The sequence below is a fragment of the Carassius auratus genome, chromosome 46 (assembly GCF_003368295.1).
Source record: "Carassius auratus strain Wakin chromosome 46, ASM336829v1, whole genome shotgun sequence".
Classification (NCBI taxonomy): domain Eukaryota; kingdom Metazoa; phylum Chordata; class Actinopteri; order Cypriniformes; family Cyprinidae; genus Carassius; species Carassius auratus.
In genome coordinates, this window is record NC_039288.1 from 1,161,261 (window position 1) to 1,180,936 (window position 19,676).

General features: G+C 37.6%; 1 protein-coding gene across 7 annotated transcripts; it reads right to left on the reverse strand.

The window, feature by feature from the left end:
• Positions 1–619: 619 nt before the first annotated feature.
• Positions 620–17,442, reverse strand: p4ha2 (procollagen-proline, 2-oxoglutarate 4-dioxygenase (proline 4-hydroxylase), alpha polypeptide 2). 7 transcript variants are annotated; one of them, XM_026234179.1, is made up of 17 exons: positions 16,957–17,441; positions 16,259–16,403; positions 14,375–14,469; positions 13,971–14,067; positions 13,735–13,886; positions 12,999–13,136; positions 9,246–9,485; positions 8,875–9,074; positions 6,915–7,091; positions 5,548–5,618; positions 5,044–5,143; positions 4,487–4,540; positions 3,312–3,371; positions 3,182–3,247; positions 2,315–2,383; positions 1,197–1,293; positions 620–952 (listed from the first exon to the last, which is right to left on the reverse strand). In XM_026234179.1, exons 2-17 carry the CDS (start codon positions 16,303–16,305, stop codon positions 876–878), a joined length of 1,740 nt encoding a protein of 579 aa, XP_026089964.1. In that variant the 5' UTR covers positions 16,306–16,403; positions 16,957–17,441; the 3' UTR covers positions 620–875. The 7 variants fall into 7 exon arrangements, with proteins under 7 accessions (XP_026089964.1, XP_026089958.1, XP_026089961.1 ...); XM_026234173.1 differs by lacking the exon at positions 3,182–3,247 and having other exon boundaries at positions 12,981–13,136; positions 16,957–17,442; XM_026234176.1 differs by lacking the exon at positions 3,182–3,247 and having other exon boundaries at positions 16,957–17,440.
• Positions 17,443–19,676: the final 2,234 nt, after the last annotated feature.

The following is a 19,676-nucleotide window of genomic DNA, read 5'->3' on the forward strand; positions in this document are numbered from 1 at the left end:
CGCAAGCTCTGATTGGTTGTTTCTTACCGGGAGCGATTGCATTCCTGCAAATGGCAATAGGACACTGGGAGGAGCCAGAGGAGCTTGATTTTTAAAGAGGTAATTTCTATCTCATATTCTATAATGACAGGTTTCACAAATACATTTTTACAAAAGTTACCTACTTCAGCTTTAACAATTCATGTCGATGCAACCCTGACTGGCATTTTCTTTTGTGAAACAAAGATATTTTAAGGAACATTGGTAACTAAACTGGTTTCAATAACTACTGACCTCCAAAAAAAAAAAAAAAAAAACAATTTCTAATTATCTTCTTTTGAGTCATTCAGGTCTGAAACAAAATGATAATAAGGTGAATAATTAGTGACAGAATTTACATTTTTAATATCCGTTTAAAACCCATTCATCTCATGGCACCATTTATAAAAATTGTGGTGTAAATGCATTCATGCCACATCTGAGCTGCAATTAGCCATCTGTGAATATATTGAAATATCAATTCAGATGCAGTTTATGGCTGTTGTAGCCTAACATTAATACAAGTCTGTGTAATAAATTCTGTTGCATCAAAATATTTCTATATAAACAGCTCCTCAAAATGCAGACAAAGAAACAGGACTTCAAATTTAGATGTTTTATTGCAAACCATATAAGAATATAAAATAAATCACTAAAGAACAGGACAATAATTTATGCATTACATAAAAAAGTCATGACACGATACTCCAGCCAAGAAATGTTAAGGAACGGGGGAATGAAACACTCCAATAAAAGAGAAATGACCCACTATCCCCAGCAGCTAGTCCTGACTGAACTGGTGTGTGTTCCTGATGCGTCTGAAGGGTCTGATTGTGTCCGTGTTTGCAGAACCGAGCTCAAGATCGGTCCCCTTCAGTCAGGCCACACGGGCGTCTGAACTCTTGTCCTCTCTCGTGGATCCATTTGTTTGAAACTGCCAAACGAGAAGACTTGTAAATGAGAATTGGGGGAGGAATGGACATTTGGTGCATTTCAAACAACCTACTTCTTATGCCATGTTCACTTCGTTCTCTAAAAGCAGTAGTAGTAGTAGATCTCTCTGAAGAACGTGGCATTTGTGCATTTTAAAAAGTACACCAATCTGAAGCCTGTTCACGGCAAGCAGCAGCACGGTTTGAAGACTAAACTTCACACGAGTCTGGGTTTAGTCCACTTACCCCATTTACTGCCGACTAGAACCGGACAGGCTGCATGCCTGGTTCTGTAGTCTCCTTCTCCACTTCTGAAGAGGTTGTACCAGAACACAGCCGTTCCCTACAGAAAGATGAGGATCCTTTTAGAACAAATGCTGCATCTGTAAAATAACTAATGGCAACACTTTAGTTTAAAGGACTGATTCTCACTATCCACTAGCTGCTTATTAGCATGCATTAACGCCACTCAAATGAACAAAATGGCTTGAATAAAGAGGAGAACAAGAACAAGACTGAATGAGAGAGTCAGTAAAGTGATCCGATCTTCCCATCTGTGCTCAATATTTAAGGCGAGGGAAATGTAACCATTATTCAGCAATGCTATCATCTCAAATAACCAAATATTAGTCGATTATTATGTCAATGCTTGCTTTTATCTTTTTTTGCAATGTAACAGAGTAACGTTCAGCACAAGTAATACTTAATCTACTATATATACCACATATAAATACAATACACAACAAAAGTGATTAATGCAGTACCATCATCATAATTGATTTAAAGGGAAAATTTTGTCATTAATCTCGTACCATCATGTCGTTCCAAACCAGTAAAAGCTTAGTTCATCTTCAGAACACAATTTAGGATATTTCTCCATATCACCGTATGCTGCGTATGCTCTTCTGTGTCAGCCGCACCACAAGGATGCGCTGTTTTCTTTCAAATCAAAGCTAAACACACGTAGAAACACAGAAGACACAAGAAACAGAAGAGCGTAGGCAGTTTGAGTGATGTGGAGAAACACAGAGGAGACCGTTGACAAAGGAGTAGTCGAATAAAGTTGTTATTTTTGTTTTATTCACTTACAGAAAGTATTCTCCTCACTTCATAATGTTACGGTTGAATCACTGATGTCTGATGGACTATTCTTGACAGTGTAAGTTACTTGGCAGTCTCATGCCTCCCAGTTTTCATTACCCAAAAAAATCTTAAATTGTGTTCCGACGACGAATGAAGTTTTACAGGTTTGGAACGACATGGGGGTAAGTGATTAATGACAACATTTTCATTTTGGGGTGGAGTAACCCTTGAAAACATGTTTTATACATTTTGTAATTAATGTTTGAAAAGGTTGTCCATACCTTTCTAGGCCAAATAGCAGCACCAAAATCAGGGAAAACCGTCGCCCCACCAGCCTCAACATCACTCATCTGGAACAAAGAAAGATTCAACATGCTGAAGTATAACTTGATATGCCATCAGAGTTTCATATTTCTGTTGTGGGAAAATATTTGTAAAAAGTACTATATAATACAGAATATAGGTGAGATTTTTAAAGCAAAAGATCTGCCCAAAATCAAGGCAAGTTAGAAACTAAAGTAACACTAAGAAGCCAATTTTCATCATTGTATTGTATTTTAGTGCATTTATTTTATTTTTGTGTTTGTGTATATAGCATTACCCAGAAGTCATGCACGTTCGGTATGCTATATAACTATATAAAAGGGAGTATTGCTTTTATTTTTATTATGTTGTATTTTAATGTGCTATGTAACAGTCTGGATTAAACAGATCTGCGATTTAAAGATATTATATTGTCACAAAATTTGCACGATGGCATTAAAAGTGCTGTGAAAGTGTAGTGCACTGATTCTCAAGTTTCCAGATGTTTCAGTTGTTCCTGAGTTTCCAGATTTTTTAAATACTTTTTACAAACTCCTACAGACTTTCACAGGTCTATAAATCTCACTTTTAAAACCGGCCCCCCTCATACATCCAGATGTTTTACAATCCTGGGTCTTCAATGCAAACAAGCAGTTTTTGAATGTGTGAATAAAACAAATATATATATATATTTTTTTTTTTTTGAGCTGTTTGTCTTCTTTTGCTGCGTGATCTGTCTTGCTGTCCCTGGTTGAGCACCACTGCTGTAGTGTGTAGGGTTCATATTACAAGACCTGATGCCAACACAAGAGCAATACCAGGCACCACAGGATACACATACTTACATAATTTAAAAAAGTAGCCACACGATTTCCAGTGCCTAATGATTTGAAAGCATCAGGTTCATCTTTCTATGAAGATAAAATTTTAGAGTAAAGACAGGCAGAGCGGAAGAAGCACAACACATGTACTTACGTAGTTCAGATAGGTGGCAAGTCTATTTCCATCAACCTTGAGGTTGCTGTCAAAAGGACGCTGCAACAGACGTTTGTAACTTTTAAACCAGATTGAAGTGTAGCAGGAGAATATCTCCGCCTCTGAGGCAACGTTACATTATCTTTAATATGACAACATGAAAGCTGAAATATGATTTTTCGTCAAAATCCAAATGTCTAATGAATTCCCATTAACATAAACAATAAAAATTCCTAAGACATTGTCAGGAAATGTATTACCACCAGCAATAAAAATGTGCACTGTAAGCTGCCATTCCATGCTATTACTGTAGGGGGCGTTTACACAACATCATTTTGGACGTTCATTTATGCACAATTTTTCTTTTTAACGATACCGTTATCGTTTCTGCACAAACTACATAAATGTGAATTTTGTGTAAACCGTGATGTCATACACGTGCATAAAACGTGTCGAGTCTACAGGAATGAGTCTATGCGTTTCTTTACAAAGTGACATCGCCATCTACTGGCCTGGCATGAATAATACAGCGTTTTTAGCCGTTTTTGTGGATCACTTTGAACGAGGATCATTTTGAAATTATCGTTTGCATGCAAAACCTTTATATTTTCAGAACACAGATGTCGTGTAAACGTTCCCTTGGATACATTTTAAAAGGGATTTTGCCATCAGGTGTCACACTGTATTCCACATTAAGCATATCATTAAAAAGAATAAAACTTTCAATAATTCAGTAATTCTTTTTTTTTTCTTTAGGCAAGTTTAGATTGACCATCTAGCTAATGATTTAGTTTGTTTTGACATTAACCACATCCATGATTATGTTATTTGTCATAAATAATAAACCTTGTTAATAATAAACCATATATATCTGTGATTGAAAATGAAAGTATACACCTTATTTAATTTCACTCTTATTTCTTGAGTTAATTCTAATCTAACGCAATTCCTCCATCCGCTATAGGAATGGATCTCATTAATTGTTTTATGGACAAAATATGGATAAAGATGAGAAATGGATATAGTGTGTCAACTGACAGCAAAAAAAGTCCCACTGATATACACATTTTCTTAACGATCACAGAAATATAAATATGACATTGCATTGTTTTTAATGAAAACAGTCTCTTATATTTCTTCATGCACATGCCACTGTTCTTGCACAAAGGTCTTACCCTTGAGAAATCATAATGTGGTTCATATTGGCCTCCAACGCCATAGTTAGCCACCTAAGGTTCAACAGAAGTTATAAGAAAACCCTTTTCAATCTAATTCTGTATCACAATCACAACAGAGACAATTCACTGTTCACATAAGCATTGTGTGCAAATTAAACCATGATATGATATATGGTGTGAGACTGAAGCCTATGGAGAGCACAGATTGTGTGTGTGATATGTTATGTGTGCTATGATACGATATATGATATGACACGATATATGGTATATGATATGATACGATATATGGTATATGATATGATATGATACGATATATGGTATATGATATATGATATGATACGATATATGGTATATGATATATGATATGGTGTGAGACTGAAGCCTATGGAGAGCACAGAGTGTGTGATATGTTATGTGTGATATGATACGATATGATATGATATGATATTATATGATATATATATGGTATATGCTGTATGATATGGTGTGAGACTGAAGCCTATGGAGAACACAGATTGTGTGTGTGATGTTCTGGGGTATTTAGGATGAGTGACCTGTAGAAGTTCTGCAGTGTTTACAGATAATCCAGTGACATCTTCTATTCTCTGATTGACCCGAGCGATCACTGGATCATCTTCCCCTTCTAACCACGCGCTGCAGACACACCACAGGACAAGAAGATCATCACCACACAGGAAATGGGCAGAATTCTGTCCAACAGCTGTCTCTCAATATCAAATTAGTTACACTTATTAATGTATTGCCTGGAGGGGAAGTCTAAGAATGAAATATTTTGCATTACAGTAAAGGTATATCATACTTATTGTAATGAATATAATGACAAATCCAGTTTATTCACGCAATAATCACATGATCAAGAGTGATGCTGTTCTGAATATCAATTAAGCAGAAGATTTCCACCAATATATCTACTGTGATATGCTTTGTATTGAGAAGTGAACACTTTTCTGTTGTCATACCATCCAGCCCCAGTCAACTTATGTTCTATACAAGCAAGACATGAATACTATTAAATGAACTGATGTATATGAGCTCACCTTTTGGAAACTCTGTAATGGGCGACCGTCAGAACACCTGTGTTTGGGTCTCTGACTGTGGCTCTAGCAAGCTACACAGAACAACTCAGAATTAGCTTTGCATTCACATTCAGATTTGAAACAAGTGATGTGTCAATGGCAAAAAAATGCAATGAGCAACTCTTCCCAGCCAATCCAACACTGATGCACAGAACCACGTCCTGCCCTACAGCTTTTCTTTTTTTTTCTTTTTGATAATGTCACACTCTGATTTGTATCAATATGGAAAAGAATATCTTTCACTACTTTCACTGTTTCATCACATCTTAAATATGACAAACGAAGAAGTTTGTTTAGCTGATATAAGCTGATAAAATAAAATAAGTTTGTTTAGTTGTGAACATGAATAAATGTTGAAAAAGTCTCTCAGATTCATCCATCAACTCCACATTTCTATGAAGCAAACCTATTAGAATTCATCTTTAGTTCCTCATGGAGCATGTAATTATTTTTAGTTTTTTTCACCACATCTATACTAAGTAGGGATGCATCGAAATTAATATTCGGGAAATTAAAATTCCCAAATGCCATTTTTGGCAGTAGAAATTTCGGTGCATGCCTAATACGAAACCTGTTTCTTCAAATTAGCGTCTTTGAAAGCAGTGACTGTCAGATACTTGCAAAACATTAAAACTAATAACTTGCATTTGATTTGAAACAAAAGCTTTCTTTCTTATTCACAAATCCAAATAATAGCACAGTGTGATTATTTTTTAGGGGAAATTAACCCTTGTTATGAAAAAATAACTCATTTTAGGGTGATTTACTCCTTTAAGCTAGTCAAATTAGTCTATATACTGTCTATTGTAGCTTATATACTGTCCATGGCTAATATATGGATATAGATATGTATAGTGCTCCTGTGGTTCAGTGGTAGAGCATTGTGTTAGCAACTCAAAAGGTTGTGGGTTCGATTCCAAGGGAACACGTTACGTGAAAACATGTCAGCCTTAATGCACTGTTAGTCACTTTGGATAAAAGCATCTACTAAAATGCATACATTTATAAAATATACAGATTGATGCTTATATATACGGTCCATATAGATGTCATATAAACATCTATATGAGTCAATATGCTGTCCATGGTCTATATATTCAATTAAATTCAAATTGATCTGTATAGCACTTTTCCCAATACACATTGTTTCAAAGCAGCTTTACAGAACATGCACATATGGACAGTATATAGTGTCATGCTAATATACTGTCCACATAGATGCATTTAGATGTCATAAAGACATCTTTATGTGTCTATATGAATCTATATACTGTCTATGGACTATGTATGGACCGTATATAGACTCATGTGTCCATCTGCACACTCACATTGGGTTTGGCCAGCTCCTTGATCTTCTCGATCTCTTCATCAGAGAGGGCGTCCAGAAAGCGTACGATATGAGGACTGTCCCACTCGTCCTCCTCCTTCATGGGCTTGAGCAGCAGACGCGGGTTCCTGTTCCCATCCTGATAGCGGCAGAACAGTCGGCTACGCCTCTTTGGAGTCTGTCGGGAAATTAAGAAGAAAAAAGCTTCTATAGCTTTTTTATGACGACCTACTGCTATTTAAGATGACTTTTTTTTTTTTTCATGTATTCAAGTTTAAACTGAGACTTCGATCAAGACTGGATGAACAGAATTCTGTGTGGAAAGACACTGAACTAAATAAACATTAAAATACACAAGGATTCGAAACTACAACCACAAGACTTGTGTGTTGACGTATTAGCTGGATAGAATCGAAATCTTGGTCCCCTTAATACTGTGTGCATAATATACATATGGATATTGTTTGTAATTATTACTAAAGTCTGGAATAATTAAGATTTTTTCATGTATTTGAAAGATGTCCCTCAAGTTGCATTGCATTTATATGTTCAAAAATACAATAAACACTGAAATGTTGTAGAAAACGATTGTGAATATTGTCATTTGTTTATATTTTCAAATTATGCTGTTAATATCTGTTAATTGAGGCAGTCCCTCATCTTTTCTTTTTTCTTCCCGTTTCTTTTCTTTGTGTAATTGTGTGTGTTTTGATGTTCTAGGTTAGTTATCTTTATTTAGTTGTGTTTGTAACTTTAGTAACTGTTAAACTCTAACTTTAAATAAAAAAATAAAAAAACTGAAATATTGTGAAATAATTTAACTGTTTAAAAGAAAAACTTCTGTCTGTTTGATTTTATTGAAAAATAATCTATTGCTGTATTTTCAGCATCATTCCTCCAGTCTTCAGTGTCACATGATCTTCAGAAATCAGAATAATATGATGATTTACTGCTCAGTTGTTATTAATTATTGGTGCTCAAGTATTAATTATGGTTTGTATTGTTATCGGTGTTAAAAGCAGCTTTTGCTGCTTAATATATTTGTGAAAACTGTGATAAGTTTTTTTTCAGGATTCTTTGATTAGAACATTCAAACAGCATTTGCTTAAAATCTAAATTCCTTGCATTGTTATAAATTACTATCAATTACTAATGTCACTTTTGGTCAGTTTAACGCATCCTGTTTAATGCAAAACTGTACATACCTCAAACCAGTAGTTTATTACAGTTTACACAAATATATAAAGCAGAATAAACTGTTTTCAACATTAATAATCAGAAATGTTTGTTGAGCAGTAAATCATCATATGATTCTGATTTCTGAAGATCATGTGACACTGAAGACTGGAGGAAATAAAACATAATGAAAGTTTAAAACATGAGACGCTGTAAATGATTCAAAGGCTTATAAAGTGAGAAGAGCAAATAATTCCTCCATGGTGTATAATGGACATTAGCCTGGTAATACCAGACTCTGCTACTTCACTTTGCTTCGTAGACAGAGTCTGGAATGGCATAATAGAGAAGTGTTTTCTCTCTTGCTAGGGGGCGCTTGTCTGAAGTTTAAAATCATTGGTTACCCGTAAGCCAATCAGATACGCTTAGTTATGACGTATGTTATTCGCCTGTACAGCCGCATCGAAGCACAGACATCATGCATCGAACTCAAATCTATGATTGAACTTCCACTGTAAACCTGTTGTAAACACATGATGATGCGAGCGAAATACCGGAGTGAACATGGCTGTAAACGACTTTTGCAGATTATGCGAAGTTAATCTACGCATCTACGTCACGGCTCTCAGCCCGCCCTCTGTTCGTTGATTGTCCCGGCTGTTTCCAGACCGGTGGCAAACAGAAAGCTCTGACGCTGTATCAGACTGAGTACAGAAGCGAAATAAAATTGAGCGGAAGTAGGAAGTCTGACGTAGTCAGGCTAAATGGACATGAGCTGTGCTCACCATTTTGACTCCCTCTCCCCTGCAGAGGGCCTCGTACACCTCTCTCTCGGGCAGGTAGTCTTTGGGCCGCTCATACGTGTCCAGCTGAATGGGCCTCTCGTCCGCGGGCTCCTGCTGGCTCCGCCCCCGGTCCCTCAGCTCCTTAGACAGCAGCCGCTCGAAGTAGCGCAGGTTTGCTCCTGCCCTCTGGTGGCTGGGATCTGCAGGTACACACAGCACACGCTCAAGATATACAGCCAAACAAAACTGCATCAGGTATGTTTCAGATTCAGTGTAATACATATAAGAGTTTTGTGTGGCTTTTACATTTCCTAATGATCATCTAGTGACAATTTGCTGATCAATCGGAGAGAGAGAGAGAAATGGCCTACCGATGGCCACCAAGCGTCGGGTGAGTTCGATGGCTCGTGGCAGGTCACCCATCTGATAGACGGAGTAACTCAGATAATCTAAGATATCAGCTTTGGCCGTCTTGGCGTCTTCTCCCGAGTCCATCTGTCGGAGCGCCTGCTGCATCCACAGCACGGAGTGATAATGGTCATTCTCGTTGTAGGCCAGTTTGCCCATGTCAAAGCAGTCATCCACGGTCAGCTCAGCGTTGTAGCGCACCCCTGCGGACACAACATCACGTCGTTTACCACAGGTTTCAGTGAAAGCACGCTGTATGATTTATGACTGCTGCTTGATCCCAGTTGTTAGCCACACCATACTGAGAGATTCCAACGTCATGGTTATTATAGCGTACACCAAGTATGGTCTCAATACGCTATAGTCTCACATCCACTTTGGTTGCTTAAAAAAAAAATTATGCATTAGTCTAATCAACTAGAATTGGATCACTTTTTTGTCATGGTCTGAAGATGATCTGGTTAGATTTTAGCTAAATTGATTTTAACAATTCCCTTTTTTGCAGGTAAGAAGTATACATGTGCATATAGTGACTCTAATAATGGCGTCTACAAACTTTGGTCAATAAGAAAAATGCACCACTTCGCCTATCTGGCAATACTTTGGGATTAAGCTTAATGAAAGAGGACAGCCATGAGACACATCTGAAGTGATGGAGAGATAAAACATCTACATCATTATTTGTGCTGCACCATCCTGCAGAACATCGTTCACTGCTCATGCCATCACGCACAACTGAACTTGGCAAAACAACTAGGGACCAACTAACCATATCTGGGGCTTTTGCCAAAAGTGCAAGCGTGACAGTGAAGAATGAAAGCGGTGTACTGATGCGGTGACTTGCTGCCAAGCAAAAGAAATGCTTTCTGTTAATACGGTAGAGAAGAGCTGATTCAAGGCCATGCTGCAAACATTTGTCAAGCAGTATGAGCTGCCAGGTCTGATATTCTTCTGGAAGACCGCAGATCATGCAGTCAGTGACCGCACATTATATCAGCAAAGAGTGGACACTGGAATCGAAACGCTTACAAACTAGTGATGCGCGGCTCATCTCATAACCCGCGGGATTTTTAAAATCCATTTATGTTGCATGGAAATTAGTGGTGAAAATGTTTATTCTTTCGAGAGATTCGTTGATTTTCAATTCATTCACCAAAATGATTCGTTCACTGATTAGTTCAGTGACCATTTCTTCGTACTTCACAAATACGCCAGCAGGTGGCGAAAAAGAGTGTCTTATGTGTTATGTTTTAAGTCAACGAATGTATTTACCGATTTCGCTTTATTAAAGCGTGTGCATGATCGCATTAAATAAACAGTCTAAATAAATAGTTCAGATTAACAAAGTACAAGGGATTAAACGTGGAGTTATGTTCTGCATGCTAAATATGAAAACAAGCGTATGTGCACCTGTAACTGTGCTTTGTATCTGCTGATTGCTGATCGAGATTTACGTGCTTGGCCGACTGACCCTGTATACTCTCATTCATTTCATTCACGAACAAGATGTATCAGTTCATTCAACTCGTTCATGAACAAGAAGATCGTATTCGTTCACAAAATTCAACAAATCACATGCTCCGTCACATCTTGAGTAACTCTGACAGGATGAAACGGTTCACAGAGCTGTTCACGAGCTGCGCATGCGCTGATGTGGAGAGAGGAACTTCAGTCAACGAGAAATAAGAGTCTTTTACGGTCTATGGTCAGTGTGTTACGTGAACTAGAACGATTCGTTTATCTAAAAGATATGTTCACGAACGAACCATCATAGCGGTATTACCTATAGCCTATATTAAATATGTGGAATATATATTTTCATATTTTATTGCACGGGGAGGTTAAGAAGTTTCAGAAAAGCGGGACCGCGCGTAAGAAAATACCCCGACCCATGCATCACTATTACAAACAATTTATGTATAAGGCTTGCAGCTTCATAACTACTCTACCATTCTCGATCTTGAACAAGCAAATCACCAAAGGGCATTCTGGGTTGAGCGAGCAGAGCGAAGTCTTCAGAAAATATAGGCCTATTAAAGGGATACTCCACACCAAAATGAAATTTTTGTCATTAATCACTTTCCTTCATGTCGTTCCAAACCCGTAAAAGCTTTGTTTATCTTCGGAACACAATTTAAGATATTTTGGATGAAAACCGGGAGGCTTGTGACTGTCCCATAGACTGCCAAATAAATAACAGTGTCAAGGTCCAGAAAAGTATGAAAGACATCGTCCATCAGTCATTCATCTGTAACGTTATGGATCAACGAGAATACTTTTTTTGTACACAAAGAAAACAAAAACAACTTTATTCAACAATTCTTCTCCTCCGTTCCTCTCCAAATCATTATACAGTAGCTCCATTTTGGAGAATATGAGCTGAACGTAGACTAGAGCTGCAACTAACGATTATTTTTTATGTCGACCAATCTAACGATTATTTTTATAAACCTTATTATTTTAAACCTTTGGATAACTTTACAAAAAAATATAAATACAACTTCTAATATAATATTTCAACCTTTATTCATTTTCAACCTATGTGGTTGAAGTTTTTACAGTATAAAATAAGAGGCAAATAAAATTATTTGACTATGGTAAATATGAGCTTATGATAGCGTTTATAATTAAACCACAGTAGCCATGAATTTACAGTTGTCTGAGACGTCATGAAATGTTCTTTAGCATCACAAACCATAAAATGTAGTCAGGGTTCTGCTATGATTTAACATGGTTTCCAGAGATCTGGAGCTGATTCGGGGTAGCTTGGTGGTTTGTGACTGTTGTCACGCGGCGCCGTCTTTTAAGGGGCCGTCCAATGTAGGTGCGCGATAAGCGCGCTCATAATGGAAGTGAAGCGGTTGCAACACGCTAATTTTTTTTTTAATTTTTTTAAAAACATCTCAACTTTTCAGAATGCCGCAATCGCAAGAATATCAGATCTGAACCAGGAAGTTGATCACAAGGTAACCAGTTAAACCGTAACACCGGAGAGCGCCAAGATGCAGTTGTGCTGCCGTGGTTCACCATATCGGTTTTGCAAAGGGAACAAAGGGTCATTTTATTTGTCCTCTGTTTAAAGTATTCCCATACTTTTGATAACAGTGGTCTCTGTTTTTGTGATAGAATGCAACTTTCTCCATTGCCAGTATGCCATTACACGAGATTTAAACAAACAGTGTGACGCGTCGACGCATGTCACGCACGTCGACGTATTTTTGTAGTCGACGTAATCGAGGACGTCGACGCGTCATTGCAGCACTAACGCAGACAGTAAAAAGCCTCCCGGTGTTCATCCAAAATATCTTAAATTGTGTTCTGAAGACAAACAAAGCTATTACGGGTTTGGAACGACATGGGGGTAAGTGATTAATGACAAATATTCCATTTTGGGGTGGAGTATCCCTTTAAGGAAATATTATCACTGAGCTCACATGATCTGATTGCAAAGGCATCATCTATTGGCCCAACCGAAGGTACCATTCCAAATTAAAAAAAAATAATAATAATAATAATAATAATAATTCTAAATTAAGCACATGCAACAACAAAAAAAAACACTATTGAAGTCTCAGCAAGCCACTGATAATAAGGGTGCAATTGAAAGGGTTGCATTGAATGACAGTCTCAGTTTATCATGGAGTCTTTAACTGAAGGACCCCAAATGAAAACAAAAGAAGTGTGAAAAGAGGAGTTACCGGAGTGCTGCCTCTGACCTGGGAGTTTGCCTTTGGAGAAACTTTCCGAGTCCAGTTTATACGTGTCCTGCAGACGCAAAAGTGCTTTGGCTGCTCCCTTCTCGTCCTCCTCATCAGGGAAATACTGTCTGTGCACAGACATGTTCGATATGAAGCCTTCGGAAGAAGAGAAAGATAAGAGCTGTTTATCACACATGACTTAAGGCATGAGAATCCCTGATTATAAAGACACAGCGCTTCGTAATAGATGATTCTCACTGGATAACAGCAGTATCATGTGGTTAAATATTTCTGAATAATGAAAGTTTAATTCCCTTTATGTCTCTATGCATTTTAAAGGCATGCATGCATTTGATAAAAATAAATGATAAATAATCTGCATCATGCTAGGATCCTGATTATTTCCAGTGACAGTGACTGTATCATCCCTTGCATGATTTCCATTTAAGTGAAAACATTCTCAAGAACTCCACGTGGCAACAGTTGCAACACATGTTCGCACAAGTTCACATTAGGGAATGAAAATACACGAGCGTCTGCGATAACTTCACACACACTGAATTCAATTTTATTTGCATAACACTTTACACATCTCACACTGTTTCAATAAAGCTTTGCATTTTGCATTTGACCTAAACAATCAAGCATTTGATATTTTCTATGTGTGTCCCTGGAGCACAAAACCAGTCTTAAGTCACTGGGGTATATTTGTAGCAACAGCCAAAAAAGCATGACGATTGGTGATGTAGTGTACCATCTGACGGGTCCTGCAGCACCAGACTCTCTAAGTCAGACCACTCAGTGTTGAGTCTCTTCATCAGCTTGTAAGCGTTCACCGGGTGAGCCAGGAAGCCTTCAGGGTCCGACGTGGATGCATGTGTCAACATATCCAGTTTATTAGCCCAGCTGAAGCCAGAAGACACACAAACACACACACAGATGAGTCACTGGTTCATGTACAGTCATATATTCTAGAGAGAGACCCTTCACCTCTTCACAGCTTCAAGTTTCAACTCTTCTGCTTCAATGTATTCCTTCAGGGATTGGACGAGCTCTCTCTCTGCAAATATCAGGTCTGTCATTTGGCCTATGAAAGGAGAAGGCATAAAACAAAATGACAAAGATGGTCATGGTATTTGAATAAATAATGAAAAAACGATCCCTTTAACTGAATTGATTGACAGCATTCTTATATCATTTAATCACCATCTAAATACCAGAAGCTGACCGTTCAGTCACTGGTTTAACTGGTAGAAAATGAGTCGTTCTGGAAGCTCGGGTTCAATAAAAACTGTTTCTGGACTAATGAGGGATTTCACTACAAATCAACCTATCCACGGTTCACTTACAGCAGTCTCTGCACACTGAACAGAATGACTTATTCAGAATTTTACCGATTGACGTGAAGATTTCGGCTTGCACGGGAGAAGAGACGGACGACAGAGTCAACAGAGTTAACACCAGAAATGTTGCCATTGTGGAGCAAAGCCTACAAGGAAACCAAACAGACGTTTTAGAAATGTGCAGATATACTTTATATCACGCTGGAGTTAACCAGAGGCTTTAATTGAAGGTTGCACAGGTGGTTAAAAATAGATTTTTATGCACCAAGTCTGTGCATAAGTGTGTGTAAAGAATGCTTAAAACTGAGGACAAACACTGAATACTGAGCCAGGTCAGGTCTTTGGTGCTTAACCACTAACGGCTCAAGAAACAGCTGCAGAGCTTTTATTGCTGGCAAAAACACGAGTACGAGTACAAAAGATATACTGTATACACACACTGCCGGTCAAAAGTTTGAGAACAAAAAAATACTGTAACCTTTGTTCATCAAGGCTGCATTTATTTGATCAAAAATGCAGGGAGAAAAAAATATAATTGCCATTTAAAATTAACATAAAGTGTAATTTATTTCTGTGATGCTCCGCTGTATTTTCAGCATCATTTCTCCAGTCTTCAGTGTCACATGATCTTCAGAAATCAGATTAATATGAGGATTTATTACCAATGTTGGAAACAGTTTTGCCTCTTCATATTGTTTTGGAACCTGTGATTGTTTTTTTCAGATTTTTTTGATGAATAAAAAGTTCAAACAAGCAGCCTTCATTTAAAATAGAAACCTCTAATGGCTGATGAAAATTCAACTTTGCATCACAGAAATAAAATAAAGTATATTTTAAAGTATATTAAAATAGAAACCCATTATTTTAATCGAATTGTAATTATATTTCACAATATTATGGTTTTTGTTTCTGTATTTTTGATCAAACAAATGCAGCCTTGATGAGCAGAACACTGAATGCATTAAACAGATTTTTTTTTTGTTTTTTGCCTTTATCCAAAAACACAGTGGAGAACACATATGTTATTTAATTTTTAAGATGTAATTTTCTGGGGTGAGCATCTACTGCTGACTTTATAATCATAAAAGTGTAAGTGGATTTCATCATTGCCCCAAACAGCCAACTCTCTGGTATACATGTGAGGGTGGGAACTTACTAAGTTTGTAGCTAATGACCGGTCATTACGGTCAGAGTGTCAGAACGAACGGTTTAACTGGGCGTGGGTGAAACTGGATGACCTTAAATTGGAAACCACACAGAATCCACAAGTCCGTTAAAATAGGTCACCATTTAAAGACCTCACCATTCAATTTGAGTCGGATTCAGAAAGTCACGTCCAGTTTTTTTTTTAAATCCAGCAAATATAAAGAGCTGATTTTCAGTGAATTAAAGCTTCTGTGTAAAGATTAGGTAATCTAGTCCTACTTTCTGAAATAGAAATATATAAGTGAGCATATGATCATCATTCAATCAGAGCTATATTATGGATTGATCCACAGTTATCAATAAATATTTTTCTCCACCTCTATAAGAGTGTGCGACTTTGTTAGTAGTTTACAATGCAAGCATTTAGCCGTATAATTCATTAAACAATCACACATGGTCTGAGTACATCTGGAGTTTAGACTGACTCTGGCTTTGCTCTCAGTGTAATGTAAACTCAGTCTCTGACTAATGTCTGGCTCTCTTCTGCTGCTCTTTATATGCTGATGGTCTTTCTTAAAGGTTTAGAAGGGTGACAGGTCACTGGACGAGGCTGTGTGAAAACAGGGACATTCACACTCTTCCATTGATCGGAAGAATAGAGTTAAGAAATCAGTCGAACTTTCACATCACCGTGCATCAAGAGAGCAAAGCTAAACTGATCAAATAATTTAACTCGAGGCATATAACATAAGTTTAGTTTAGTGCAAAAAAAAAAAAAAAAAGACTAACCTTAAGAGCAATCCAACACCTCTCAAATGTTTCTGAAGGGAGCGCATGAGAGTGAAAACTCGAGAAAATTCCAGAAACTTTCTCTGTCCAGCCCAAGAGGATCTGTGCCTGAAGCTTTCAACAGCTGGAGAACATCAGCAAAACTCTATAGAATATAAAACTCTAATAAAGCAATGCATATCTTCAGACACTGATGTATGCATGCTGTTATAAACGAACTAAATAATACTCGCTGATATAAATATTAGACTCGTGACAGCAGGTAAATGAGTTAAAAACGGAATTAAATAAAGCAATAAATAAAAACAGTATGATATACATTTCACACACTTGTGCCAAAAAAATCAGAATTTTTTTGGAAAAACAAACAGCTAGTATATAAAACACATTTAAAACAATATAAACGTAGCTATGCTTATTTTAAATACAGTTTTTACGCGATCAAAAACGCTATTTTACAGCTCCAGTCTTAATATTATTAATAATAACATAAGCTGATATTCTGTACTTTTAAACGTGAACGCACAGCAAGCATCTCAATGGAAGAATCTGCACAACGACGTCAGTGTAAGAAACAATGTAGCGCTTAGAGTTCTTTAAAGGTCAAAGGTAAAGTTATTATGTTGCTGTCGCATGGAACGCAGAACCGTTACAAATCAAACAGTCGGTTTAAATGGTTGAAATGTAACAGTGCTTACCTCGGTTTGAGTGGAAAGAGTGGCCGTGATGAAGGAACAGCTCTACTGGATCAGTTTGATAGAGTCTCCCTCGCTTTATCTCAGCTGTTTGCAGTGATTTTTCGCTGCCACGTACAGAAGAGCCTCGAACACTTTCCACTCGCGCTCACAATCCTTCTAATAAACGCGCACTCGCATTCCCGAGCTCCATGATGAGCGCCTATATCAGTGAAAATACGTAACATTCAGTCTTTAACGGCGTCAGATATTGCATAATTCTCGAGGTACAATCCATCTGCATGTTAAAAGGCCATTACGAACACCGTGTAAACGCAATAAAGGATAATCGATAACCGTCCTGCGTCACATATAAAGCCCTGAATATATGAAAGAGAAGACCGTTCTGGCAGAACTCAGTGTTTAGATCCTCTTATGTTAAAAAATAAAATACAGGTTGCTGGGTTTCATTATTTTAGAGGGTTCCTTCCCTTAAAGTCCAAGCTCGTTACGAGACTAAAAATCAGGCGATACACGATGATTTACGGTAAAGCGAAACCTGATGGACTGCACGTTCTCATTTGACTGGGAGCTCTGCTGAATCGTTCAGTAATGACTAATGGAAATGATAATTATACAGGAGAACAACATGTACAAAATGTCATAAATACAGGGGTATATCCAGTGCTTGTTTGCATTAATTATTCTGTACAAAAACCTACAAATTGTTTGGAATCTTTTGAGGCTGTTTCCACAAAAACATGTTTTTTTTTTTTAAAATGGTCTCTTTTTTTAATTATTATATCTTGACAGTTTGGAGTAGTCACAATGATGATATCCTCACCCAGTTGTATCAATTATGACATCATTTTGACGTCAAATATTAGTTAAGACTTGATCAAGATGCCGTAACAGCCCAGTTACAATGGAGACGTCATGTCGGTGACCGACGAAATTGGGATCCCAACCAAAGCGCCATGGGTGTTGCCCCTTCCAGTGCCCTGTGCGAGCTGCGTGTGCTCCTATTAGGTGTAGGCCGGTGCCCGGAACAATTTATTCCACTTACCAATGTCAAAACACTACCTCACTGGGTAAGATTGGATAACACTGGGAAAAGTCTTGCACGATGTGTAACGTTGTTTAATTTAAAGGTCCCGTTTTACGCGCTTTTTTGAAGCCTCAATTGTGTTTACAATGAGCAATATAACATGTGTTCATGTTTCGCGTGTAAAAAAAAACACAGTATTTTTCACACAATTCACCTATCTGTATACTGCGGTTTTCACTGTCACAAAAACAGGCTGATGTCTTCCTTGTTCTATGAAGCCTCTCCTTCAGAAATACGTAACGGGTTCTGATTGGGCCAGCGGTTCCTGTGTTGTGATTCGACAGCAGCTGAGAGCAGGCTGCCCTCCTAGTAACGTGCTGGACATGTATTTATAGTCACAGGAGGAGAGTTTTTACTGAAGAGATGCGCATGAAAATCGCATTCGTTTTTTTGCACAGCCCTAACATCCAGTTAACAAAGCTAAACAGCGTTGCCCTTTGTGTAATAAGTTCCAGAAACTTCTCCAGACAAAGAGTGAAAGTTGTCCTCAGCAAGCTGTCTTCACCAAAATGAGCTGCACATAGTTTTACATGTGCATTATAATTTTCGGGAACCGAGTTAAACATAAATTGTAACCATTAATCTCAAAGTACAGCTTCCTGGGAAGCCCAAACAAAGATGATTGGACTCAGAGATGAAAAATAACAGCGTTTCAACAACATGTCAACAAACACAAACAGCTCTTCCTTCTCTGTCGGAGCACAACAAGGCCACGCCCCCTGTTTGTGAATTCATGTGGGCGGAGGTTAGTCAAAAAACTGTTTTAGTGACGTTATTACCACAGGAACTAGAGGGCTGTAGTCCAAACCGATCGTTTTTTGTAGGCGAATTTTGTTAAATCAAATATCTCGCTTGGCATTGAACTTTGAGCTTTAGAATTTTACAGCTATTATTTATACTCTAACAACAACATTACACACTAACTAAAGTTTAAAACATGGAATCACGAAGAAGGGGACCTTTAAGGAGTAACTCTGCAGTCCATAATTATTATATGTTCAGCTGAATTTGGCATGTTGTATATTGTTGTAATTAATGTGCAGCAAAGTAATCTTTAAATATAGATATCGTGTACTACTGCATTTCTAAGTTTGTATTTACTTAGTAATAATCATTTATTATAACACTGCATTCAAGTCATACATAACAAAACTATAATTTAACTTTGATTGTGTTTGTTTTATTATATACCTGTTAGGCATGTAATAATTCTTTGTTATTTATATAGAGAGTTTCAATTTTTACTGATTTATGTCTGTATCTCTATTTCAGAACCACACACTTTAAACCTTTATTTCAATAAAACACCTAAATGGAACATCTCGTCTGCATTCTGATCGATGCCCCCTGGTGGTCACAACCTTCCAAAGACCAATCAAATTATACAGTCCTTAACAATCACCAAAACACTGCTGGTACACTCTTTGAAGAGTGCCCAGCGCGTTCTGTGGGTTGCTTCAATGGATCGGAGGTGCAAGAGGAGTGATGGTCCCACTGTAATCCTCAAACCACCTGCGCTATTGCCGGAAGTGTAGTTCAAAGCAGACACAGGTGAGCAGAACAATATTAACGCTCGGCTCCAAAGTGAAAAGCTGGTATGCATCGCACCTGCTGCCTTCTTATACTCATGCTGTGA